Source organism: Perognathus longimembris, chromosome 3, assembly GCF_023159225.1.
Source record: "Perognathus longimembris pacificus isolate PPM17 chromosome 3, ASM2315922v1, whole genome shotgun sequence".
Lineage (NCBI taxonomy): Eukaryota > Metazoa > Chordata > Mammalia > Rodentia > Heteromyidae > Perognathus > Perognathus longimembris.
This window is the reverse complement of record NC_063163.1, coordinates 98,448,895-98,474,920: the sequence shown is the minus strand read 5'-3', so window position 1 is coordinate 98,474,920 and position 26,026 is coordinate 98,448,895. Positions and strand designations below refer to the sequence as shown.

At 39.7% G+C, this 26,026-nt stretch overlaps 2 protein-coding genes across 2 annotated transcripts; both read left to right on the top strand.

Moving 5' to 3' along the window:
• Positions 1-3,710: 3,710 nt before the first annotated feature.
• Positions 3,711-15,231, top strand: LOC125347775 (zinc finger protein 809-like). The gene is made up of 4 exons (XM_048340736.1): positions 3,711-3,723; positions 4,102-4,160; positions 14,262-14,388; positions 15,099-15,231. The coding sequence occupies exons 1-4, from the start codon at positions 3,711-3,713 to the stop codon at positions 15,194-15,196; spliced, it is 297 nt and encodes a 98-aa protein (XP_048196693.1). The 3' UTR covers positions 15,197-15,231.
• Positions 15,232-21,746: 6,515 nt separating this feature from the next.
• LOC125347774 (zinc finger protein ZFP2-like) lies at positions 21,747-24,071 on the top strand. Its single transcript, XM_048340735.1, has 3 exons — positions 21,747-23,100; positions 23,185-23,682; positions 23,851-24,071. The coding sequence occupies exons 1-3, from the start codon at positions 21,747-21,749 to the stop codon at positions 24,069-24,071; spliced, it is 2,073 nt and encodes a 690-aa protein (XP_048196692.1).
• The last annotated feature ends 1,955 nt before the right edge of the window (positions 24,072-26,026 follow it).

Here is a 26,026-nt window from a genome sequence, read left to right as displayed (position 1 = left end):
GTAGAAGAAAGGACTTAAAGGCACAAATTTAATAAGGTCAACTTTCAAATTTGCGTGTGGAATTGTTTGTCCCCATATTTGACAATACTTATAAAAGCTTATTGCTAAAATAATGAAAAGGGTTGTTTCGACATTTTATGTCAGAGGATTAAAAATTCACTGGTCTCTCTCTCTCTCTCTCTCTCTCTCTCTCTCTCTCCCCCCCCCCTTTCTAACTCCATCTACTATGCAACCCATTTCTTCTGGCTATGTTCCCAATAATCACGGGTGATACAAGTTCGTGGGAATGTTATTGATCCTTTCTGATATAAGACAACTATTAAAGCCAATATCCATGTTTCACCTATTTGATTTATTAAACACATTGTAGGTTTTATTCTCAATAGAAAATGTGCAAAACATCTCAGCCAAAACTGTCGATAAGCATTCTGGGAAACCTCCACTCCTATTTTTAAAAAGGACACCACCTTATAACATAAGCTATTCTTCATAGCAATGCAATGCAATGCAATGCTATACAATACAATACAATACAATACAATACAATACAATACAATACAATACAATACAATACAATACAATACAATACAAACATTACTTGAGCTAAATAGCCCTATCTCTAACTTTAAAGACACAGCAAAACCAAACCCAAATGTTTACATTCTAGAGAACTGAAGCCTTCTGGTTCCCTCCAAAATTATTGTTTTACAGTTAAGATATCTTAACTGAAGCACAGAACCTTAGTCTTTCACTTCTACATCTTATTTTAAAAGTTTTCTGACTTGGTTCATAGGTAAAAGAATTCAGTTCAATTTTACAACTGTTCATCATAAAAACCAAGCAAGCAGACAACATACCCACAGGACCCTCAAAGAAAAAGGAAGACAACAGCAAGCCACAGAAATGCTTCTAATTGAAGTTGGGCAAGTGCTCTTTGGTAGCACTTAATAAACTAAAATGTAGGTGCTAGCTAGCAGGAAACTAAACAAATGATAGTCTACTTTGCACTGTATTTATTTAGGAAAACATGCCAATATTCAATTCTGGAATGACAGGACTCTTCTTCCTGCATATAATTGAGCATCCTATGACATAAAAATCTTGCCAAAGGGGCTAGGAATGCGTGGCCTAATGGTAGAGTGCGTGTTTAGCATACATGAAGCCCTGGACTTGATTCCTCGGTACCACATACACAGAAAAGATCTGAAGTGGCACTGTGACGCAAGTGGTAGGGTGCTAGTCTTGAGCAAAAGAAGCTCAGGGATGGTGCTCAGGCCCTGAGTTCAAGCCCCAGTACTGGTGGGGGGAGGGAAAGTTGCCAAATTAGTTTTAACATAAGCATATCAGAATCCCATGCAGAGATAGCCTTGGACAGAAGAAGCAGGTTCACAAGGTTTATTAGTGAGGCCCTATTTCCCATGAGAGAGGTAGCAACATGGCTTCTGGTGCATAAGCACCTTCTCCAGGTGGTGGCTTGTATACCTCTGGGGCTAAAGGGAAAGTAGGCAGGCCTAAATGTTGAGTGGGAGTGGCCCATTATAGTTCTAGGGCAAGGAGTTTAGGTTTGTGTGGACCTGGGGACTAATGAGAGGAGCTGGACACCTGAGGAGGGGGAAATGTTAACAATTCCAATTACATTTTAATGGAGAAGCAAATATTGTCAATTCTTGATCTGTATAACAACTTCGTAAGGTATTTTTCTATTTTACTATTTTTGTCCAGTTCACACAGATAGTCATTTCTTAGTCAGAAAAATCTAGTGAATGACACATGATAGCTTTTCTCTCATGAAAATTATATTCTGACACTGTCACCAAAGTTTCCAGACTTTTACTAATCCCCCTTTTGTCGTATCATTAAATTATATAAAAAGACAATATTCACATTTAATGCTTTGGAGCACAGCCAGGCTAACTATGTGCAATATTGTGCCACAAATGTGTTTGATATTTTTCATTGCTTAGGAACTGATGTTTGGCTTTTCATGAACAGGTATAAATGTCCAAATTTCTAAGTCCTCACCCTCTACCAAATCAATGCAGGCTTTCACTAGTACTAATGTAAACACCTATGAGAGTCCCACTCAGAGATAAGAATCTGGTGTTGTGTGGATCGAAGGAGCACACAGCACACAACATGTTGCCAGAGGTCAAATATTTTCTTTCCTTTCAAGCTCTGCCTTCCCTTTTATTTATTTATTTATTTATTTATTTATTTATTTTTGGCCAGTCCTGGGTTTGGACTCAGGGCCTGAGCACTGTCCCTGGCTTCTTTTTGCTCAAGGCTAGCACTCTGCCCCTTGAGTCACAGCGCCACTTCTGGCCATTTTCTGTATATGTGGTGCTGGGGAATCGAACCCAGGGCCTCATGTATAGGAGGCAGGCACTCTTGCCACTAGGCCATATCCCCAACCCTCTGTCTTCCCTTTTAATTCCCAGTATATTTTCTCCTGGTTAGTTATACTTAAGTACTCCCACTCAGACACCCAACTCAAGAGGAACTACAGTCATGCCTAGTTAATGAACAGTGCAATTCTAGGCAAACTAAGCCTTAAAACCACAACTCAGGCTGTGTAACAACTATGGCAACAACACAATGAGATAGCCATGTTTCAGAGGATCAAAGTAAGTCAAGTAGACAACAATGGACTCAGTAGTACTCATGTTCCATCAAACTGTAGTCTGAAGTTTCTGGGAGATTCCACTAGTTTACATATATTATCTATTATATATAATATATTTTATCTACTTTTATATCTACTATATTATCTTTTATTGCATTCCAATCTGAAAGTTACTCTACTCTTTTTTATTGGACTTATATTGTAAACCCAATGATGCTTCCCTCTCATACTCTCTAAGTCTTGGTCACATATTCTTATAAAGCATTTGTCTTTGGCCCATGACACTGTCCACTTCCTACAAAGGCAAGAGAGAGACAAGGCCAGAGATGATGGAGCAGAGACTGCAGTAGTGTGCACTTGACATCGTCAGGGAAACTCTCTGTACTTGATGCTGTACTTTGTGCTTCCCTCTTTCCTTAGAAAGAGATTTCCTGTGTGAGATATGAATCAAGATTTGTGTTTCAATTGATGCATATTTGTGCACTTAAAATGTAAGGAGGAGGGCTGGGAATATGGCCTAGAGGTAAAGTGCTTGCCGGGAATACATGAAGCCCTTGGTTTGATTCCTCACCACCACATATAGGCAAAGCCAGAAGTGGTGCTGTGCTTCAAGTGGTAGAGTGCTGGACTTGGGCAGAAAGACGCCAGATACAGTGATCAGTCCCTGAGTTCAAGCCCCATGACTGGCAAAAAAAAAAAATCTAAGGAGATACTCAGAGGAAGAACTTTACATTCAACATACACAAAAGGATAAATTATAGCATGTTCTTCTTTTCAAATAGACTTATACTGCTTTTTTTTTTTTAAAGCAAGAGAACTTTAACATATAAAGACATATATTGAATGGGCCTCATTACCATGATGAGATGAAATGCACTGTGGTTTTATCTTCACTCTCGGCTTTCTCTGATCTCCCTAAATTATGATGGCAGAACATTTGTAACTTATTCCTTTTGACTGACTGCAATCATGTGTCACAATCTGTGTGTCACAGGCATCTCTATTTTGGGATGTACTTAGGTTCATATCTTGCATTGCTATTGTTTCAGTAAAATGAGGCTTTAATCATTGTGTTGCTTGAGTGAGGATGGTTCATTCAGGTTTGTGTCACTCCTATGAACATTATTATATGCTGCCCCTTTATTAGGCCATGTACTCCCCCACCCTGAAGGAAAGCCAAGGTTCTTCAGAGGACTGTGTTTAGGAAGATGTGCAATAAGGCCTTTTCAAACCTGTGCTGACACCGTCTATAGTTTTTACCAATTCTTTGTGTAATCAACATCAAAATGAGCTGCTTGTATAATATCTATCTACCAAGTAATGCACTTGGATTTGTTTTTATTGCAGATTTTAATGCTCTACTTGAAACATAAAAGATTCTTCTCCCTTAAGATTGCATTATTGTTTTGAGCAGGAAAAGCTCGGAAAAAAATTTGCATAGTTGTTTTTGTCACAACTTCATTTTCCTTTTCTCCCAGCCTTGCCCCCAGAATCTTCTGTTCATTGTCAACAGCAACAAAGAATGGATGGATCTCTGGTGAGTTGCTTTTGGATTCAAGCTTTATTTTGTTTTCTTTTTGTTGTTGTTTTTTCCAGTCCTGGGGCTTGGACTGAGGGCCTGAGCATTGTCCTGGGCTTCTTTTTGCTCAAGACCATCATTCTTGCACTTGAGCCACAGTGCCACTTCTGGATTGTTCTATAAATGTGGTGCTGAGGCAAAGAACTTAGGGCTTCATGTATGTGAGGACAGCACTCTATTACTAGGCCATATTCCAAGCTCCTCTCACTTTATTTTACATGGCATTTAATGAACTTAATGGGTGTTCAAGTCTGAAAATGAAAAATGAGATTCAGCTTCAGCAAAATGTTCCTAAATAGGACAAAGTTATATTTTATACTTCGTAGCTTAGAAAATCTTACATTCTATGCTGAGTACAGATTTGCTTCACATTTTCTCTAGGTTTATTTGTATACTTATTTACTTTACTTTACTGTGCCTAAGTCAATGCCTGAGCTGTGTCCCTGAGCTTCCCTGTGCTCAAAGGTAGCACTCTACCACTTGAGCCACAGCACCACTTCTGGCCTTTTCTGTTTATATAGTCCTAAGGAATTAAACCCAGGGTTTCATCCAGCTAGGCAAGTAGTCCACCGCTGAGCCACATCTTAGTCCTATTTGTAGGTTTTGGGATGTGAGGAAAAAGGGGTCAAACTGTTAGAAGATTCAGCCCAAGGTATTTAAACTACTGTCCATATAGTTCTTGTTACTGTACACTTCCAATAAAAATGTGTTAGCCTTTAGAGTTGTGTTTTCTTAAAAAGCACATTAGTTAAATCCCATGTCTGCTTCATGGTTTGTGTTTTACTTGAAACTTAGGCCATATTTCATTCTGTCGTCTTTCTACACATCAATCCTTTCTGGCTCCTTAAACATTCTCAACTATACCATTTACTGAGAGTACATGTTGCTTTATTTTGGGCTCCCATCTTTCCATGCACCTTGAACATTTCTCATCTTACATGTGTGAAACTGTAGAATCACTGAATATGCAGCTCCTGTTCCTCTCTATCTCAGTCTCCAGAACCATCATTCTTTTTGGCCTATGAGTTTGTTGATCCTTGGAAACTCAAGAAGAGACATCATACCATGATGTTCCTTTCTCATTGCTATATTTTATTTAGCTGATTGTGTTCAAGATTCATCCCTGCTGTAATATGTAGTAATATTTTCTTCCTTTTCAATGCATTTATCTATTGTTTTGTGTGTCCCTATCTTTTTTTAGTGAGTAATTGTGAAGTATTTCTCCAAATAGTTGTTAAAGTCCTTGCTTTAGTTCTTTTGTATAGATACCTAGAAAAAGAAGTGGTCAGTTATATGCCCATGTGTTTCTAAGTTTAATTCACTTTATGATTATCTACACCATCTTTGATGTTTTACATTCCTGGCAGATGTGCCCCAAAGATCACACTATTTTCAGATCCTTTCCAGAACTTACTAGATTTTAGGGGTTGTTGGGTTTTTATTTAAAATATGCACATACTGACATGTATAAAATAGTTATTTCATTGTGAGTTTGATTGTGAGAAGTTGTTGTGAAGTGATTCTCCAAGTGTTTGTTTTAGCCCCTGCTTTCACCGTTGTTGGGTACTAATCTTTTATTTTTTCCATTTTCTGTCTTCTTTGCTGGCAAACTGGGGGCTTGAACTCAGGGTCTGGTTCTGTACCGGAGCTTCTCTTGCGCAAGACTAGCACTCTACCATTTGAACCGCAGTGCCACTCCAAGCCATAGACCCAGTCATGCAAAGTGTTTTACATAGAAAATCGACAGTTTGTTTAACTCCTGCAAGAATCTTGATTCTACATTTGGTACAATCTGTGGCATTTACAAATATGCAAAGGCTCGTATATTCTTTTCAAACACGTATTATGTATTAGCTCTTAACAACACAGGTAATTTGGCTGTTACTTTAATAAGGAAGTAACTAGAAATTTTATGTATAGACAAGGAATACCATTTTTTGATGAATCATTTTAGATGTCCTAGAAATTGATGACACTTCATTTAAAATACTTCTAAATCATCTCTGGCACTCAAGAGCTTGGCCTGACAAATAGGAGCATGAGTTAAAGCCAGCCAGTCAGGTCTGTTCATGGTACTTGTTAGGAGCTAGAAATGGTAAAGCAACCCAGCAACCTGTGCCCTTTCAGGAAGGAGCAGCCTTACCCCCGCCTGCATCGTGTGGGTACCTGCCAAATTCATACACCAATTCTAAATAAAACGATAGGTCGGTTCAAATATTTGCTATGAGGCAGACTGTAACTCCATTGGCCACCTGCCTGTGACCTGACATGTCTATGCAGTTTCTCTATAAGTGTTGTAACCTCCTTGGCCCCCTGAGTGTGACGTGGCTTGACCATGTGGTATTTGCCTTTATAATCTGACCCTGAGCCCGGCCCAGGGTGCTTCTCCCCAGCCTCCAAGTCTGCGCTGCGGCCCTGCCTGGTATTCTGCTTTTTACTTCCCCAATAAAACTATCGTTGTACTTGAGACTGTCTCTCAGTGGTGGACTTTTGGAGGGGTGGAGGATTCTCCTTATTCGGACACCATTACAATACCAAACACAAATTTGTCAAGGCTTAGCAGAGGATGCTAGAGGATATGTATTTCTATGTAACACACACTAATGAGATTACTGTTGGGGATGGGAATATGGCCTAGTTGCAGGGAACTTGCCTCATATACATGAAGCCTTGTGCTCGATTTCTCAGCCCCATATATATAGAAAAAGCTAGAAGTGGCTCTCTGGCTCAAGTGGTATAGTGCTAGCCTTGAGCAAAAAAGAAGCCAGGACACTGCTCAGGACTAGGAAAAAAATCATTATTATGCCTTTTGAAATTTAAAAATGGAACATAATGAAACCCTATTATACAATGCCTCTAATTACCTGAAAAGTCTATGGAACAATATTGTGTTCCTTTCCAGCTAGAATCCATCCTCCTTCTCTCTCTCTCTCTCTCTCTCTCTCTCTCTCTCTCTCTTTCTCTCCCTCTCTCTGTCTGTTTGTCTGTCTGTTGGTTTCTTCTTTTGTTTCTATAAAGGTGATATTCAGAAAATCTACATAGAGACACTTTGGCTCTATAAAAGTAAATAATCACACTATGAATTACTAGGACAGGAAGGAGAGAAGAGGAGCCATAAAGAAAGCCCAGTCAAAAAGCAAAGGACTGAATTATGATGGGACACTGGCACTGTTCAGCTTGGAAGCTTGTCACCAGCTTCCAAGCCACTGTCACCTAGAAAAGGAGTGGAAGAAGAGAAGTCCCCAGCCTCCATCAGTGCAAAGATGGACAAAAAGGAACCTGAAGAGAGACAGAAGGCTTCCAAAAGCTGTGTAAGAAGTGGTATAAGACAGAGAAAGCAAGTCAGTTAAGATCCTGAAATCACTCGTGGTCTAGATCACTCAGTCCTAGAAGACATGTCAATGGGTGTTGTTGGTTGGGAACATGCACTTCGAACCTGTTTATGAACCTGTCCCATAGGCATAGTGAGCACCTTCAAAGTCACCACAATTAAGCTTCCCCCCACATTAGGCCAGGCACACTACAGATGCCTTGAAATATTCAAATAGACACAGCCATAAGAGAAAAATATGCCACTTTCCACCTCAGAGCACATTTGGTGATGATTCAGATGCTGCAAAGAAGCACAGAAAGGAAACAGACCATCACAGGGACAGGTGCCAGTGATCATCTCCTTCCTGAGTTCCCATAAAGGCAATCACTATGGCAGCAGCCACACATGACATGTTAGATAGGGGCACTTATTAGCCTGATATCTTTAATACCTACAGCCATGTGTGTGCACTCACAGAAAAGTAATTCTGATTTGATTTCTTCAAATTGTGATGCCAGAAATTCTTGGCACATTTTCTTCAAAAAGAACTATATTAAACTTTTGGACAAATTAAAACAATTGAAGTGTCTAACTGAATACCATGGCCAACTTCCATTTTACTTTATTCCAGTTGTGTGTTGTTTGTTGCACTAAGAACTGGAGAATTAACTCTATTAAATATATCTTAGGGGGCTGGGAATGTGGCTTAGTGGTAGAGTGTGTGCCTAGCATACAGGAAGCCCTGGGTGTCCTTTCCCCAGCACCACATAAACAGAAAAGGCCAGGAGTGGCTCTGTGAGAGAACACACCTGGGACACCTGAATGCAGGTGGAGGAATCTCCTTATTTTGTTATTCAGAGTGCTCTGATTGGAATATGTCACATAAAACACATGTAATGGAAGTTTACTGTCCAATGCATTAAACCTGAATGTTGTCCCTTTTAAAATATTTAATGATACTACAAAAGACAGGACTAGTAAAAGTCTTGTTTGAGGAACAAGACTTTTGCCTAGAGGTAGGTGGCTTGGGTAGCATGCTTGAAGCCCTGGTTTGATTACTCGGGAACACATTTATAGCAAAAGCCAGAAGTGGTGTTGTGCCTCACGTGGTAGAATGCTAGGCATGAGAAAACGAAGCCAGGCACAGTACCTAAGACGAGTTCAAGTCCCATGACTGGCAAAATGAAAAAAAAAAAAAGTCTCTCTCTAGATTCTGCTATGACGAATACTACCCTGCAAGTCATAACTAAGGCACCGTCTCAGAATCAGAGAGCATCTCTTGTAAAATGTCAGCTATTTGACCCTTAACTGCCCAAGGTGTGGCAGTATCTATGTGCTCTTATGGCCAAGGGTTAAGCTGGCTCCAATGCCTACATAAGGCCAACTTCCCCTAGGGTGCAGACGGCATTGTGGGAACTGTAGTCCACTGAGCACAAACCCGGAGGAAGTGCCTAACTGGGCTCCTTGTGAGCGTGAGCATGCGCCTTCCCGCCCACAGAGGTTGTTTCTAGGCTTTAAATTCGGGTTCCTCTCTCTCCCACTTCTGGGAAGTGCGGTGAAGTACGCCTTTGCATTCCCAAATTTGGAGCCACCGAGTGAGGCCCCAGCCTGTGTTCAGTGGGCCATGGAACTGTGACCCTAAGTGATCCCAGGGAGGGAAGATGTCCGGTAAGAAGGGCAGGCCGGGCTCGGGACCGGAGTCTGCCCTCCGCAGGCTCCTTCAGTTGGGCTTCCCCAGTGGGCGCCTCAGTTAGCCCGCGCATCGGAGGAGGCAGAACCTGGCCGCCGGAGTTCTGAAAGCAGGTTGGGTGTTGTCCGGTGCGGGGGGAGCAGGGAGCTGAGCGCGCACACTCCCCCACTGACGTTCTGCTTAGCACCCAGGGGATGGCGTTCACTTTGCCCTGCGGGACAGGGAGCATGGCGACAGTGGTAGTGAAACCGTGAAGTGTGCGCGGGCCCTGGGGCTTGTCATATTGCAGTTTTGTATTCGGGTTCTGGGTGGTTGCTCCTGTGTTGTTTTTCTGGTCTCCTCGTGCTTTCTTAGCCTTCATAGCGGACCTGCTTTATCTTCACCCAGGTTTCTTTCTAGAGACTATTCCACACGGTATATTGGAGTACTGTGTGATGGATGTGTGTTTATAGAATGAAGCCTATCGGTGTTGGAAGGAAGGCATCCTGTGATAGGAATGTCCCTGCTGAAGGAAGAGATCTTGTGATGTCTGGCAAGCCCAAAAAAGTAGAGGGTGAAAAGGATGGGAAGGAAATGATCTATTTAGGTTTCCTTGTCGTACGCAAGAGTCAGGTCTACTTTGCACAAGATTCATGAGGTTCTAGATCCTGTAACACTCTCAATCACTTGGTGTTAGAAGGTGCAGACTAATTTTTAGGGATAGAGTTGAGGTTGACTAATAAACCAGAGCCTGGAAATTCAATGAGGTTGTAGTTTGGGGTAAAGGTAAGATCCACAACTACAAATATGCATGTAATAATACTGTAACTGTCTTCCTTTCAATTTAGTGAGCCTCCTGTTCCCACTATCATTCCTAGAATGTGATCTTTCAAACTCATCCTAAATGTCCTAGGAAAGGATGTACTGATGCTAGCTCTAACTTTTTTTTTTCTTCTGTCAGTTCAGAAAGTCTGACTGTGTTTTGGCCTTAAAAGAAAAATAAGAAGAGTAATCTTAAGGCAATGCACCTTTCCCAAGGTGGTTTTATTTGAAGATACCACATTATTGAAGGTTTAGCTAGGGTTACTCATTTTGTCCCTGTTCTGTGGAGAGGGTCGGAGGGAGTAATCCCCACCCAAAGATGTTACAGGGCCCTAGGAAAAGTGGGTCGAGCACATGAAAAAGTCAGGAGAATTCAAGGTTTATTACAAGCACAGAAGCTGACCGTCCAGAAACATGCTGCAGACTAGGGAGCTAAAACTGTGACCCTGAACAGTTCACAAGATGTTTTCTTTTCTTTTCTTTCTTTTTTTTTTGCCATTCCTGGGGCTTGGACTCCATGGCTGAGCACTGTCCCTCTCTTCGGTTTTGCTTAAGGCTAGCACTCTACCACTTGAGCCAAAGCTCCATTTCGGGCTCTTTCTTTTTATGTGGTGCCAAGGAATGGAACCCAGGGCTTCATGCATGCAAGGGGAGCAGTAAACCACTAAACCATAGTCCCAGCCCTGATCTTGGGTTTATAAAGGCAAAAAGCACATGCAGGTGGTTATAGATGGCTTGGCAGAATAGGTTGCAGTTTCTAACAAGTATAGAGCAGAAAAATGTGGGGCAAATTCCCAATAGTTCCTTTGCTGACTACCTCATTGCCTTTTTTCCCAGCCTTGCTTCCAGAATCTTCTGTTCATTGCCAATAGGAACAGAATGGACGGATGTCAGGTGAGTTGTTTTGGTTTTCACCCAGTTTTACATTCCATTTTAAGAACTTAATGGAGGTCCCAAGTTTAAAATGGAAAAGTAGATTCAGCTTGAGTAAAATGTATCTAAATAAGACAACGATGCATTTTACATTTTGCAGCTGATAAAACTCTTACATTCTGTCTACATCATGTGCATATTTGCTTCGATTGGTCTCATAATTTAAAGAATTTTGTTTATTTGCTTTGCCAGTCCTTTAGTTTGAACTCAATGCTTGGGCTCTGTCTCTGAGCCTCTCTGTTTTCAAGGCTAGCACTTGAGCCACTGCACCATGTCAGCTTTTGTCTGTTCATGTGCTGCTGAGGGATGGAACCCAGGGATTCATGCATGCCAAGGAAGCACTGATCCCCATTTCCAACCCTCCAGGGTTTGTTTGTTTTTTTTATGTGAGGAAAAAGTGCTCACAACTGTTATGGGATTCAATCACCCCCAGGAAGTCACTTCTCTGGGAAAGTGAGGTTTTCTGGCAACTAATCAGAAATCACATCCTCAATAATAATATTAACCTGTTTTAATGAAGCTTTACTGGAGTGACTTAAACAGAGCAGTCACAAAAACCTTCAAATGTTTCACAGGACTGAGTAAGCCATAGGTATTTCAAGTATTCTGAGAACATTTTTCTTGTTGGTGCCCATTTCCAATAGGAAAAGCAGTAGACTTTAGAGGTGTATTTCTTCAAAAGCTCATCAGTTAAATCCCATGACTGCTTTGTGGTGTTTCTTTTACTTGAAACTTTCACCTGAACCATGCCTGCAACCTTTTTATTAACTAGTTAATTTGAGTTTTCTGCCCAGTCTGGCTTCCAGACTTCAGCCTCCTTTGTACCTGGAGTAGGATAACATTCTTGGGCCAGAGTTCTAGGTGTTGTTTTTGTTTTTGTTTAATTTTTTTCAATTAATTAAATTATTTCTTGTCAAAGTGATGTACAGAGGGCATACACTTTCGTATGTAAGGTAGTGAGTACATTTCTTTTGTTTTTTACTTGGTTTTTGCCAGTCCTGGGGCTTAGACTCAGGGCCTGAGCACTCTCCCAGGCTTCTTTATTCTCAAGGCCAGCACGCTAGCACTTGAGCCCCAGTGCCACTTCTAGCTTTTTCTATATAGGTGGTGCTGAGGAAAAGAACCTAGGGCTTCATGCATGCGAGTCAAGCACTCTACTACTAGGCCATATTCCCGGCCTCTCTCACCTTATTCTACGTACCATTTTTTGAACGTAATGGGTATCCAAGATTGAAAATGGAAAAGTAGATTCAGCTTCAGCAAAACGTTCCTAAGTAAGAAAAAGATATATTGTAGATTTTGTGGCTTACAAAATGTTACATTCTAAGTTGAGTACAGATTTGCTTCAGTTTGTCTGTAGATTTGTTTATTTATTTATTTTACTGTGCCTAGATCAGTCCCTGAGCCCTGTACCTGAGCCTTTCTAGGCTCTAGGCTCGCAGTCTACCACTTGAGCTACAGCATCCCTTTTGGCTTTTTCTGCTTATATGGTCCTGAGGAATCAAACCAAGGGCTTCGTGCATGCCAGGCAAACAGTCTACCACTGAGCCACATCCCAGTCCTGTTTCTAGGTTTTTGGATGTGAGGAAGAATTGAGCACATTGTTGAGTGATCGAGCTGAAGATACTTGAAGTACTGTCCATATAGTTCTTGTTAGTGTACATTTCCAATAGAAATGCGTTAAAATTTAGAGTTGTGTTTTTTTCAAAAGCACATTAGTTAAATCCTATGACGGCTTCATTTTGTTTGTTTTACTTGAAACAGGCTGTATTTCATTCTGCCATCTTTCTACACATCAATCCTGTTTGGCTGCATTAAGCATTCATAACTATACCATTTACTGAGAGTACACGTTGCTTCATTTTGGGCTCCCATGTCTGCCATCCATCTAGAGTATTTCTCATCTTCCATGTGAGAAGCAGTAGACTCATTGAATATTCAGCTCCTGTTCCTCTCTGTCCCAGTCTCCAGAACCATCATTCTTTTTGGCCTATGAGTATGTTGATCTTGGAAAACGCAAGAAGAGACATTATGCCATGGCTGTTCCTTTCTAATGGGTATATTTTACTTAAGGTGATTTATTCATCACTCATCCCAGCTGTAATGTGTAGTAATATTTTCTTTTCAATGCATTTATCTGATGTTTAATGTGTTGCTATCTTTTGTTGGCGAGTAATTGTGAAGTGTTTCTCCAAATAGTTGTTATAGTCCTTGCTTTACTTCTGTTGTATAGAAACCTAGAAAAAGAAGTCCTGGGTCATATGGCAGTGTGTTTCTATGTTTAATTCACTTTATGGTTGTCTATACCATCTTTGATTGTTTTACATTCCTGGCAGATGTGCACCAAAGATCACACTATTTTCACATCCTTCCCAGAACTTACTAGATTTTAGGGGTTGTTGGTTGTTGGTTGACATGTATAAAGTAGTTATTTCATTGTGATTTTGATTATGAGAAGTTGTTGTGAAGTCATTCTCCAAGTACTTGTTTTATCCTCTGCTTTCACTGTTATTTTGTACCCATGTTCTCTATGTTTTGTTCTGACTTCATTGTCCTGGGGCTTGAACTCAGTGCCTGGCACTGTACCAGAGGTGCTCTTGCTCAAGATGAGCACTGTACCATTTGGACCACAGTGCCATACCAAGCCATAGTCCTAGCCATTCAAGGGTTTTACATTAGTATTCATGAAAAATAATATTTTGTTCAAAGTTGTCTATTAATACAGGTGTTGTTTTTCTGCAAGTATCTTGATTCTATGCTTGGTACAATCTGTGGCATTCACAAATATTCAAGGGCTCATATATTCCTTTCAAACACCTATTTTGAATTAGCTCTTAACTCCACTGGTAGTTTGACCATTATCCTAATAAAGAAGTAACCAGATATTTATGTATAGAAAAAAGGCCACCCTTACTCTGAAGCATGGTGCTTCAGAAGAAGTGAAACCTGCAGAAAAATTGTTATGCTGATATTTAGTAAACTTTATCAAAATAACACACATACTATTCCAAGCATCTACTTATACTTAATATTGTCATGTCAGATTAGTAGCACCTGAGAATGTTCATCCTGTTTCTGGTGCTAGCGAAGAGAAATATCCTGATGTAATAGGGGCATTGTGTATTTGTTATTGTATTTCTAATTATCTAGTTAATATAGAGCCAAGTATTACTACTATTATATTTCTTCTTTCTACTTTATAGATAACTGAGCAAGCCCCAAAATATTATGTAAGAAAAGCACATTTGTAGAAGAATAAAATTCCAGACTTGGTCTTCTCCTGACTCAAGGCTAATTTCTTGATGAAAATGTGCCATTACAGAAGCCCGTGTCCTTTGAAGATGTGGCTATCGACTTCAGCTGGGAGGAGTGGCAGGACCTGGACATTGCTCAGAGGACCTTGTATAGGGATGTAATGCTGGAGACCTACAGCAACTTGGTGTCCTTGGGTGAGCAAAAGATACATTAATTTACAGGGTCAAGTCCTTTGTTTTTAGTAGATCTATGAGTGTTTATCAAAGGCCCAATGCTATTTAGATATAAGATTACAGACTATGGGAAGTAGTTCATCTTTCCAAGAAAATCCTCCCCTTGATTATATTACTCCAGAGGCAATTTTATTCCCATTATTCAAGAAGTCAAGGTAGCACCAGTTAGGCAACAGTTCTGAGACATGATCTATTACCAGAGGAGTTTCTTATGAAACTTGTGGGCATTGTGATAGATCCATATATAATCTAGAGTAGAATGTATATTTCTACTCAATCAGTAGAAATCAGTAATTGAAAGTGTATATTTAAAATCTAAAGCTTTTACGTGGCACTTCTCTTCATACCTGTAATCCTAGGTATGGAAATCCAAACCAGCCACATCAGAAGATTCTTCAGGAGAATCCTTTCTTCAATTAAAAATCCATTGAAAGTGGTAGAACTCTGGCCTTTACCAAAAGAGCTGAGGGGACTCGGTCGTTCCTTGAGTTCAAGGGAAAACTGAAAAAAAATCCAAACCTTGTATTTCTATGCAAAGTCAACCATGAAGCTATTGAGAAATGAGAAAGTAGAGTTTGGAGTAACCTGTGTATTAGAATGTCTGAGATCATTATAGCACAGATGTCCAAAATCAGCATGAACAATAGTTCTCCACTGTTTCTTCGTTACAGGGCACTGTGTTTCTAAACCCAAGTTGATTATCAAGCTGGAGGAAGGTATAGAAACATGGATGGGAGAAGCCTCAGGCAAGAATTTCCAAGGTGAGTGAATGCATCCTACACAGTGCTGTTGGAGACAGAGCTCAGGTGGTAAGTTCACTTTTTTTTGTTTGTTTTGTTTTTTAATTTATTTATTAATTAAATTTTGTTGACAAGGTGTTGTGCAAAAGGGGTACAATTACATATTAGGGCAGTGTGTACCTTTCTTGTGATATCTTACATCCTTGTTTTTCTTTCCCTTCCCCAGATCAGGTAGCCATATATACAGTACACAGTGTACCAAAAACATATACAGTAGCCACGTGGTATACACCAAAGGAAATTCACCTAGAACTTTAAATATAACTTCAACAATAGAGTTTGCTTATCCTTGTCTTATATGATCATTCATACATAGCTTTTGCACTATTGTGATACACTGAGAGATCTACTTTAGACCTTGTTTGGTTTTAGGTACATAATGTAATGTCGCTGACTGAAAAGTGTGGGCAATACCATTTGACAAGAAGTTTTTTGTTTCTCAGACCTGGTCTCTACTGTCTCCCCCTCCACCCACCTTTACAGTCATATATCAAGGAGATCATGCCCCTTTGTTTTCTGTGTTCTAGCCTTGTCTCACTCAACATTATCTGTTTACGTTCTGTCCATTTCCCTGCATATACTAATATTTCATCATTTCTAATCGCTATGTAGTATTCCATTGTGTATAGGTACCACATTTTTTGGATCCATTCATCTGTAGAGGGGCATCTGGGTTGTTTCTATATTTTGGCTATTGTGAATTGTACAGCGATAAACATGGAAGTGCAGATGTCTTTTTTATATCCTGAGACCTGTTCAGGATAGATGCCTAGGAGTGGTTTGGCTGGGTCATAAGGTAGGTCTGTGTTGAGCTTTTTGAGGAACCTTCATACTGTTCTCCAAAGTGCACTCCCACCAACAGTGGGGAAGGGTTCCTCTTTCCCCGCATCCACTCCAGTATTTGTTGTTGCCTGAGTTCAGAGTATAGGCCATTCTAACTGGAGTGAGGTGGTATCTCAGGGTTGTTTTTATTTGCATTTCCTTTTCTGCCAGGGATGTTGAACATTTCCTCATGTGTTTCTTTGCCATTTTTATCTCTTCTCTTGTGAAGTGTCTCTTTAGCTCCTTTGCCCATTTCTTAATTGGTTTACTCTGCTTGGAGGGGCTTAGTTTTTTGAGTTCTGTGTAGATGATGGATATTAGGCCTTTGTCTATTGCTGTGCTGGTAAAGATCCTTTCCCATATGGTTGGCTGTCTTTCTACTTTGGTGGCTATGTCTTTAGCTGTACAGAAAGTTTTTATTTTGTAGTAGTCCCATTTGTTGAGACTCTCCCCTATCTGTTGTGCCCCTGGGACTCTATTCAGGAAGTTCCTTTCTGTGCCTATAAGTTCTAGCATCTTTCCTACTCTGTCTTTCAGTAGTTTCAAGGATTCAGGTCTGATGTTGAGGTCCTTGATCCATTTTGAGTTGATCTTGGTGCATGGTGATAGGCTTGGGTCTACTTTGAGTTTTCTACATATGGCTGCCCAGTTTTCCCAGCACCAGTAGTTGAAGAGGCTATGTTTTTTCCATTGTTGAATATCAGTGGACTGTAAGAGTGCGACTTTATTTCTGGGGCTTCTATTCTATTCCATTGGTCTTCAGGTCTGTTTTTATACCAATACCGGGCTGTTTTTGTTATGATGGCTCTATAATAGAGTTTGAAGTCTGATATTGTGATACCTCCTGCACTGCTTTTTTTTTTGCCTAGAATTGCTTTGGCTATTCTAGGTCTTTTGCTGATCCATATGAATTTATGGGTTGCTTTCTCTATTTCAGTGAAGAATGTAGCTGGGATCTTGTTGGGGATTGCATTGAATTTATATAACAATTTCAACAGTATTTCCATTTTCACTATATTGATTCTGCCTACCATGAGCATGGGCGGTCTTTCCATCTCCTTGTGTCCTCTTTGATTTCCCTTTTTAGAGTTTCATAGTTCTCATTAAATAGGTCCTTCACTTCTTTAGTTAGGTTGATCCCTAGGTAATTTATTCTTTTTTTAGCTACTGTAAATGGTATTATTTCCATAATCTCCTTTTCTGCTTGTACATTGTTGGTGTACAGTAAACCTGCTGACTTTTGTGGATTGATTTTTGTATCCTGCTACTTTGCCAAAATGGTTTATTAGGTGTAGGAGTTTGGGGACTGAGATTCTTGGGTCCTTCAGATATAAGATCATGTCATCTGCAAATAGGGATAGTTTGATTTCTTCTTCCCCGATGTGGATCCCTTTTATGCCCTCCTCTTGCCTTATTGCTATGGCTAGGGATTCCAGAACTATGTTGAAAAGATGTGTGGAGAGTGGGCATCCTTGTCTTGTTTCTGAGTTTAGGGGGAATGGTTTTAGTTTCTGCCCATTTAATACGATATTATCAGTTGGTCTGTTGTATATGGCTTTTATTGTTTTCAAGAATGTTCCATCTATTCCTGTTCTCTCCAGAGCTTTTAACAAGTATGGATGTTGTATTTTGTCAAAGGCTTTTTGGACATCCACTGAGATAACAATGTGATTCTTGGTTTTTAGCTCTGTTAATGTGGTGAATTATATTAATAGATTTATGGATGTTGAACCATCCTTGTGTCTGTGGATGAAGCCTACTTTATCATGACGTATAATTTTCTGGATCAGTTTCTGGATTCTGTTAGCTAATATTTTAATGAGGAACTTTTTTGCTGTGTTCATTAGTGATATTAGTTTGTGGTTCTTTTTTTGTTGTTGGGTCTTTGCCTGGTTTGCGGATGAGTATAATATTAGCTTCATAGAATGAGTTTGGGATTTCTCCCTCTGTTTCTATTTCGCGGAAGAGTTTGAGGGGTATTGCTATTAGCTCCTCACTAAATGTTTTATAGAATTCATTGGTGAATCCATCCGGGCCTGGGCTTTTCTTTGTTGGGAGGCTCTTGATTCCCCCCTGTATCTCACTGTAAATTATTGGTTTATTTAGTTGATTTATTTCTTCTTGATTCATTTTGGGCAGTTTATACTTCTCTAAGTATTGATCCATTTCTGTAAAATTATTGTTCTTTAGTGAGTAGAGGTTCTGGAAATAGTTCCTTATGATTGTTTGAATATCGTGTGTACTTGTTGTAATTTTTCCGGTGTAGTCCCTGATCTTACGGATATGAGTCTCTTCTCTTCTTTTTATTGTAAGTCTTGCAAGGGGTCTGTCAATTTTATTTATGTTATCAAAGAAACAGCTTTTAGTTGTATTTATTTGTTGAATGGTCTTTCTATTTTCATTCAGATTTATCTCTTCTTTAATCTTTGTGATCTCTCTCCTCTTAGTCATTTTACACTTATTTCTTGTTTCTCCAGATGTTTTAGTTTCATCTTGAGCTTATTCACCTGCTCTGATTCCATTCTTTTAATGTGAGTGCTGAGGGCGATGATCTTGCCCCTCAGCACTGCCTTCGCTGTATCCCATAGGTTTCTTTGTGATGTATTTTCATTGTCGTTGTGGCTTATAAATTTGTTAATTTCATCCTTAGTTTCGTCTGTGACCCAAGAGTTAGATAACAGTGTGGGGTTTAGCCTCCAAGTATTTGTATAGCCTCTGTGGTATCCTTTGTTATTGAGGGTTACCTTGATTCCACTGTAATCACATATTATACATGGGATGACGTCAGTACTCTTGTATTTGATGAGGTTCTTTTTGTGGGCTATGACATGATCTATTTTGGAGTATGTTCCATGGGCTGCTGAGAAGAATGTGTATTGGGTCTCAGTGGGGTGAAAGACTGTACAGATCTGTCAGATCCATTTGGAATATGGTGTTACTTAAGTCTTCAGCTCCCTTACCTCTGTGTGTTGGATCTGTCTCTTGGAGAGAGTGGAGTATTAAAGTCTCCCACTTTGATTGTGTTTGGGTCTATCTTGTTCTGTAGTTCTATGAGAATTTATTTGACATATGTAGGGCCTCTTGTTCGGTGAGTATAAATTTATCACGGTGATGTCTTGATTCTGGATTTTTCCTTGTATTAAAATGTAGTGCCCTTCTTTGTCTTTTTGAGTTGATTTTAATGAGAAGTCCAGCTTGTCTGAAATCAGAATGGCTACCCCTGCCATTTTGAAAGGTATGTTTGCTTGGAAGATCTTGCTCCATCCTTTCATCCGGAGCCTGTTTTTGTCCCTTGCTGTAAGATGGGTCTCTTGAAGACCACAGATAGCAACTTTTTGTTTATAAATCCACTCTATCATTCTGCTCATCTTTATCGGAGAGTTAATACCATTTATAGCAAAATATTTCTCACCTCCATTTGAGAGTTCTAACGCAGTTCAGTAATCTCCTATGGATCAATTATCAGGTCCCTGGATCCAGATGCCAGTTGTTGGACCTGGGTAACTGCAACTGTAGTCAGGACATGGGGGATGCAGAGGCGAGTGGACCAATGCAGACTTCATTTTAGGAGGGCCAGGGTGTATATAGGGTTAGAAATCAATTCACAACTTCAAAGAGTAATATTAATACAGAAAGATGTCATATCAATACAAAAGTTGGGAATGTCGCTACTGCAAGGGATGTCGCTACGACATAGGTTATCGCTACTACAAAGGATATCACTATTACAAAGGGTGTCGCTACTACAAAGGATCAAACCAGGGGCTGGAGATAGGGCCTAGTGGCAAGAGTGCTTGCCTTGTATACATGAGGCCCCGGGTTCAATTCCCCAGCACCAGATATACAGAAAACGGCCAGAAGTGCGGCTGTGGATCAAATGGCAGAGTGCTAGCATTGAGCAAAAAGAAGCCAGGGACAGTGCTCAGGCCCTGAGTGCAAGCCCCAGGACTGGCCAAAAAAAAAAAAAGGATCAAACCAGTCAAGGCAGAACTCTATCACCTAGCTACTATTTCCTCAAGACTAATTATCTTAGACCATTGACTTCCTTGTTTACTGTCAAAAGCTTTGACGAGAGCAGCTGTGCAAACAAGTCTCCCTAGGGAGGCACTATACGGGGGGGGGGGGGGGGGAGTCTCATGACAAAGTGTCCTCCTTTATGGAACAAAGGAGACTCTTTAATGAAGATTTGTTCCCATAGGCCTATTAGTTTGCTAATAAGGCATCAGAATATCTGTGCCGAGGCTAGGTCCCCCACTGGTCAGAGAAATTATGTTCCCACAGGAAGGTGATACAAGAGGATCATAAACAAAAGAAGCTAAGGTTTCAAATGGCATGTTGAAAGTTATTACAACAGTTATGTAACACTTGTTTCCTTAACATGGAGTTCATTCCACTTAGAATCATCTTATGCCTTCCTGAGGGCATAGCTATTAGGCTCTTGTGATCCTCTGCTGTGACTAGCCTAAACCTATGCCAATTATTCCCTCTGAGGGAAACCATAGAGTCTGTGTTTCTTTGAGTCTGTCTCATTTCACTTAGTATAATTTTTTCCAAGTTCTTCCATTTCCTTATGAATGTGGCTCTGTCATTCTTTCTGATAGAGACATAACATTCCATTGTGTATATGTACCACATTTTCCTTATCTATTCGTCTACTGAAGGGTATCTGGGTTGGTTCCATATTTTAGCTATGACAAATTGTGCTGCTTTGAACATTGTTGTGCTGGTCACTTTAGTGTGTTCTTGTTTGTGGTCTTTTGGGTAGATGCCCAAAAGTAGGGCTACTGGGCTATAAGGGAACCCTATGTTTAGACTTCCTGAAGAATCTCCATACCACTTTCCAGAGTGGCTGAACCAGTTTACATTCCCACCAAGTAGGGTTCCCTTTTGGCCACATCCCCTCCAACATTTGTTACTGTTCTTTTTTTTCCTTGATAAAGGACATTCTTACTGGGTTGAGGTGGAATCTCAATGTTGTTTGATTTCCATTTATTTTATGGCCAGTGATGTAGAGCACTTTTTCATATGTCCCTTGGCCATTCTCATTTCCTCATCAAAGAAGTCTCTTTTTAAGTCTTTAGCTCACTTGTTGAGGGGGCTCTTGGTTCTTTGAGGTTTTGTTTTGGAGGAATTTAATTTTTTTAGTTCTGAATATATTTTATGTATGAGGCCTTTGTCCATTGTAGGGCTGGTGAAGATCTTTTCCCAATCTGTGGGCTTTATGTTTATCTTCAAAGCTATGTCTTTTGCCCAGCAGAACCTCTGCAGTTTGATGCAGTCCCATTTGCCCAACCTTTCTTTGATTTGTAGCATTTCTGGGCCTTTATTAAGGAAGTTTCATCCTGTGCAAAGGAGTCCTAGTGTTTCTCCTATTTGTTCTTGTAGTGTTTTCAGGGTATCTGTTTTTATTTCGATGTCTTTGATCCTCATGTTTATTTTTTTTGATGAATCATTTTAGATGTCCTGGAAACTGGTGATATGATTAAGAGTTGCAAGGAAAGTCCAGAAGAATGGCCGGGTGAAGTAGCAATCACCAAAAGCAACCCTGTGAATGAAAGAGTGAGATCAGTGAAAACTTTTAATTTGAGCCTTAAACACATGCCAGAGCTGCATAGTAATATTAGGAACTCCTTAGGAATGAGGACTGAGGCATCCATTGCATGTCAGAATATGGTTCTCCATTTTGAGCCTGAAGAGATGCATGCTGGATCCATCCCTGGTGTCTCTCATGTAGATGAAAAATCCCTTAGCAACATGGAGACTTTTAATCAAAATTCCGAGAGTCCCAGTGAGCAGCAGTATTTCACAGACGGTGGAGAAGGAATTGTATTAACCACAAAGACAATATTCTTTAAAAATAATTGTGCTTGTGTTGGAGAAAATCATTGTGAATGCAACAAATATGGAAAGTTCGACAAACACATGTCAACTCTAAGAACACATAATGGAATACATATTAGTGAGAAACATTATGAATGTAATAAATGTGAAAATTCCTTCAGGAGCAAGAAAATTCTTAGAAGACATAACAAAATTGACTCAGTTGAGAGACCTCATATATGTAGCAAATGTGGAAAATCTTTGAGGTTGAGGACAATTTTAAATGCACATAATAGAATTCACACAGGTAGGAAACCATACAAATGTAACCAGTGTGAGAAGTCCTTCACTTGGAAAACTCAACTCAGTATTCATCAGGGAACTCATACAGGAGAGAAAACTTATACATGTAACACATGTGGAAAGTGTTTCATGTGGAAAGCGCCATTAAGAATGGATCAGAGAACTCATACAGGAGAGAAACCTTATAAATGTAACACATGTGGAAAGTCTTTTACCCAGAAATCACACTTAAGTGTTCATGAGAGAACAAATTCAGGAGAGAAATCGTATAAATGTAACACATGTGGAAAGTCTTTTGTCAAGAAATCATACCTAAGTGTTCATGAGAGAACACATACAGGAGAGAAACCTTATAAATGTAACACATGTGGAAGATCTTTTGCCCGGAAAACATACCTAAGTCTTCATAAGAGAACACATACAGGAGAGAAACCTTATAAATGTAACACATGTGGAAGGTCTTTTGCCCAGAAATCATGCCTCAGTTGTCATGAGAGAATACATACAGGAGAGAAGCCTTATAAATGTAACACATGTGGAAAGTACTTTACCTGGAAATCAGACCTAAGTCTTCATGAGAGAAGACATACAGGAGAGAAACCTTATAAATGTACCACATGTGGAAAGTGTTTTACCAAGAAATCACACCTAAGTCTTCATGAGAGAACACATACAGGAGAGAAACCTTATAAATGTAACACATGTGGAAAGTCTTTTACCCGGAAATCATATCAAAGTTTTCATGAGAGAGCACATAGAGGAGAGCATCCTTATAAATGTAACACATGTGGAAAGTCTTTTGTCCGGAAATCAAGCGTTACTGTTCATGAGAGAACACATACAGGAGAGAAACCTTACAAATGTACCGCATGTGGAAAGTGTTTTACCCTGAAATTATACCTAAGTCTTCATGAGAGAACACATACAGGTGAGAAACCGTACAAATGTACCACATGTGGAAAGTGTTTTACCAGTAAATCATACGTAAGTCTTCATGAGAGAACACATACAGGAGAGAAGCCTTATAAATGTACCACATGTGGAAAGTATTTTACCTGGAAATCAGGCCTAAGTCTTCATGAGAGAAGACATACAGGAGAGAAACCTTATAAATGTACCACATGTGGAAAGTGTTTTACCAAGAAATCACACGTAAGTCTTCATGAGAGAACACATACAGGAGAGAAACCTTATAAATGTAACACATGTGGAAAGTCTTTTACCCGGAAATCATATCAAAGTTTTCATGAGAGAGCACATACAGGAGAGCATCCTTATAAATGTAACACATGTGGAAAGTCTTTTGTCCGGAAATCAAGCGTTACTGTTCATGAGAGAACACATACAGGAGAGAAACCTTACAAATGTACCACATGTGGAAAGTGTTTTACCCTGAAATTATACCTAAGTCTTCATGAGAGAACACATACAGGTGAGAAACCGTACAAATGTACCACATGTGGAAAGTATTTTACCCAGAAATCAAGCCTTACTCTTCACGAGAGAACACATACAGGAGAGAAACCTTACAAATGTACCACATGTGGAAAGTGTTTTACCAAGAAATCACACGTAAGTCTTCATGAGAGAACACATACATGAGAGAAACCTTATAAATGTACCACATGTGGAAAGTGTTTTCCAGATAAATCAAGCATTCGTGTTCATGAGAGAAGACATACAGGAGAGAAACCTTATAAATGTAACACATGTGGAAAGTATTTTACCCGGAAATCAGACCTAAGCCTTCATGAGAGAAGACATACAGGAGAGCATCCTTATAAATGTAACACATGTGGAAACTCTTTTGTCCAGAAATCAAGCGTTACTGTTCACGAGAGAACACATACAGGAGAGAAACCTTACAAATGTAACACATGTGGGAAGTGTTTTTCCTAGAAATCAAGCCGTAGTGCTCATGAGAGAACACATACGGGAGAGAAACCTACAAATGTACCACATGTGGAAAGTGTTTTACCAAGAAATCATACGTAAGTCTTCATAAGAGAACACATACAGGAGAGAAACCTTATAAATGTACCACATGTGGAACGTGTTTTGCAGATAAATCAAGCATTTGTGTTCATGAGAGAACACAAACAGGGGAGAAACCTCATAATTGTGACACATGTGGAAAGTCTTTTACACAGAAATCAAGCCTTAGAGCTCATGAGAGAACACATACAGGAGAGAAATATTATAATTGTAACACATGTGGAAAGTCATTTGCCCAGCACTCAGTCGTTAGTGCTTATGAGAGCACACATAGAGGAGACAAACCTTATAAATGTAATACATGTGGGAAGTGTTTTTCCTAGAAATCAAGCCGTAATGCTCATGAGAGAACACATACGGGAGAGAAACCTTACAAATGTAACACAAGTGGAATGTCTTTCACCCAGAAGACATATGTTAATATTCATCGGTGAACACAGAAGAGAAACCATATGACCATAACGATTGTGGAAAGTTGTAACCCACAAGTCATATCTAAGTACACAGACCTGAGTTCAAACAAGTGATAAACTTTATCAATTTAATTAATTTGGAAAATCACTCACCTGGAAGTCATACCTTGCTTTTCATGAGAACACACACACACATGAAAGAAACTCTGGATTTAACACGTGGGAAGTTTTCACCCAGAAATCCTATCTTCCTGTTCATCAGCAAATATACACAGGAGAGAAACCTTAGGAATGGAGCACATTTGGAAAGTCCTTCAGTGTCAGGTCATCCTTAAGGAAACAACAGAATTCACACAGATCAGGAATCATATGAATGTAACTAGTGTGGGAAGTCTTTCACCTGGAATACACACCTGTGCAAAATAAGCGAGGAATGTAACTACTTTAAGAAACGCTTCATAATTACTCACCAACAAAACATAGGAACACATAAAACAATTCGTGAATGCATTGAAAAGGAAGAAAATATTACTACAAAATTACTCTATGGATGAACCTTGAATACAATCAGCTAAAGAAAATACACCAGTTAGAAAGGAACAGCCATGGCATGCTGTCTCTTATTGAGTGTGCAACGATCAACAAACTCATACAGAAAAAGAATGATGGCTCTGGACACTGGGATAGAGAGGAAGAAGAGCTGCATGTTCAATGATTCTACTGCTTCACATATGGAAGTGGAAGATGAGAAATGTTCTAGGTCCATGGAAGAGCTGGGAGCCCAAAATAAACATGTACTATCATTTTCTTCTGAATACAGAACATCTTTTGGTGCTGTATAATTTTTGAGGCCCAATTTCTAAAATAATCGCTTTTTTGTGTGCTATCCTTGGGGTTTGAATTCAGGCCCTGAGCACTGTCCCAGGCTTCTTATTGCTCAAGACTAGCACTCTATCACTTGAGCCACAGCAGCATTTTTTTATATATGTGGTACTGGGGAATTGAACTCAGTGCTTTATGCATACTAGGAAAGCACAAAGTACCACTAGGACACATTCCCAGCCCCTAAAACCACATCTTTTACTGATTTGGACCACCTAAATTATCAACACAGTAGCCAATGAAGCTGGCCCTTAACACACACCTCTCATTCTAGCTAATCTGGAGCCTGTGGGCTGAGGATTTAGATTCAGAATCAGTCCATGCAGAAAATTCCACAAGAATATTTGCAATTAAGCAGCAAAACGTCAGAAGTGGAGCTGTAGCCCAAGTGTTAAAGCACCAGACTTTAGTAGAAAAAACAAAGACCAACAGTAAGGTAAACTTAGAAATCAGACTACTGAGTAAATTTTTAATTTGTCATTGAAATCAGTTACTTTAGAATATCTCTCTTTCAAAAGTGTGACATTTGATTTTAGATAATCTCTTGTTTAATGTGTACTTAAT

Bases quoted from the DNA above. Each gene is read 5' to 3' on its own strand.
- LOC125347775 (XM_048340736.1), top strand. The intron at 4,161-14,261 runs GTGAGTTGCTTT...GTGCCATTACAG, and splicing joins AAAGAATGGATGGATCTCTG to AAGCCCGTGTCCTTTGAAGA. The intron at 14,389-15,098 runs GTGAGCAAAAGA...TCTTCGTTACAG, and splicing joins CAGCAACTTGGTGTCCTTGG to GGCACTGTGTTTCTAAACCC.
- LOC125347774 (XM_048340735.1), top strand. From the start codon at position 21,747: ATGCATGCTGGATCCATCCCTGGTGTCTCTCATGTAGATGAAAAATCC. The intron at 23,101-23,184 runs GTGAGAAACCGT...GAACACATACAG, and splicing joins TCATGAGAGAACACATACAG to GAGAGAAGCCTTATAAATGT. The intron at 23,683-23,850 runs ATACAGGAGAGA...ATGAGAGAAGAC, and splicing joins TACTCTTCACGAGAGAACAC to ATACAGGAGAGAAACCTTAT.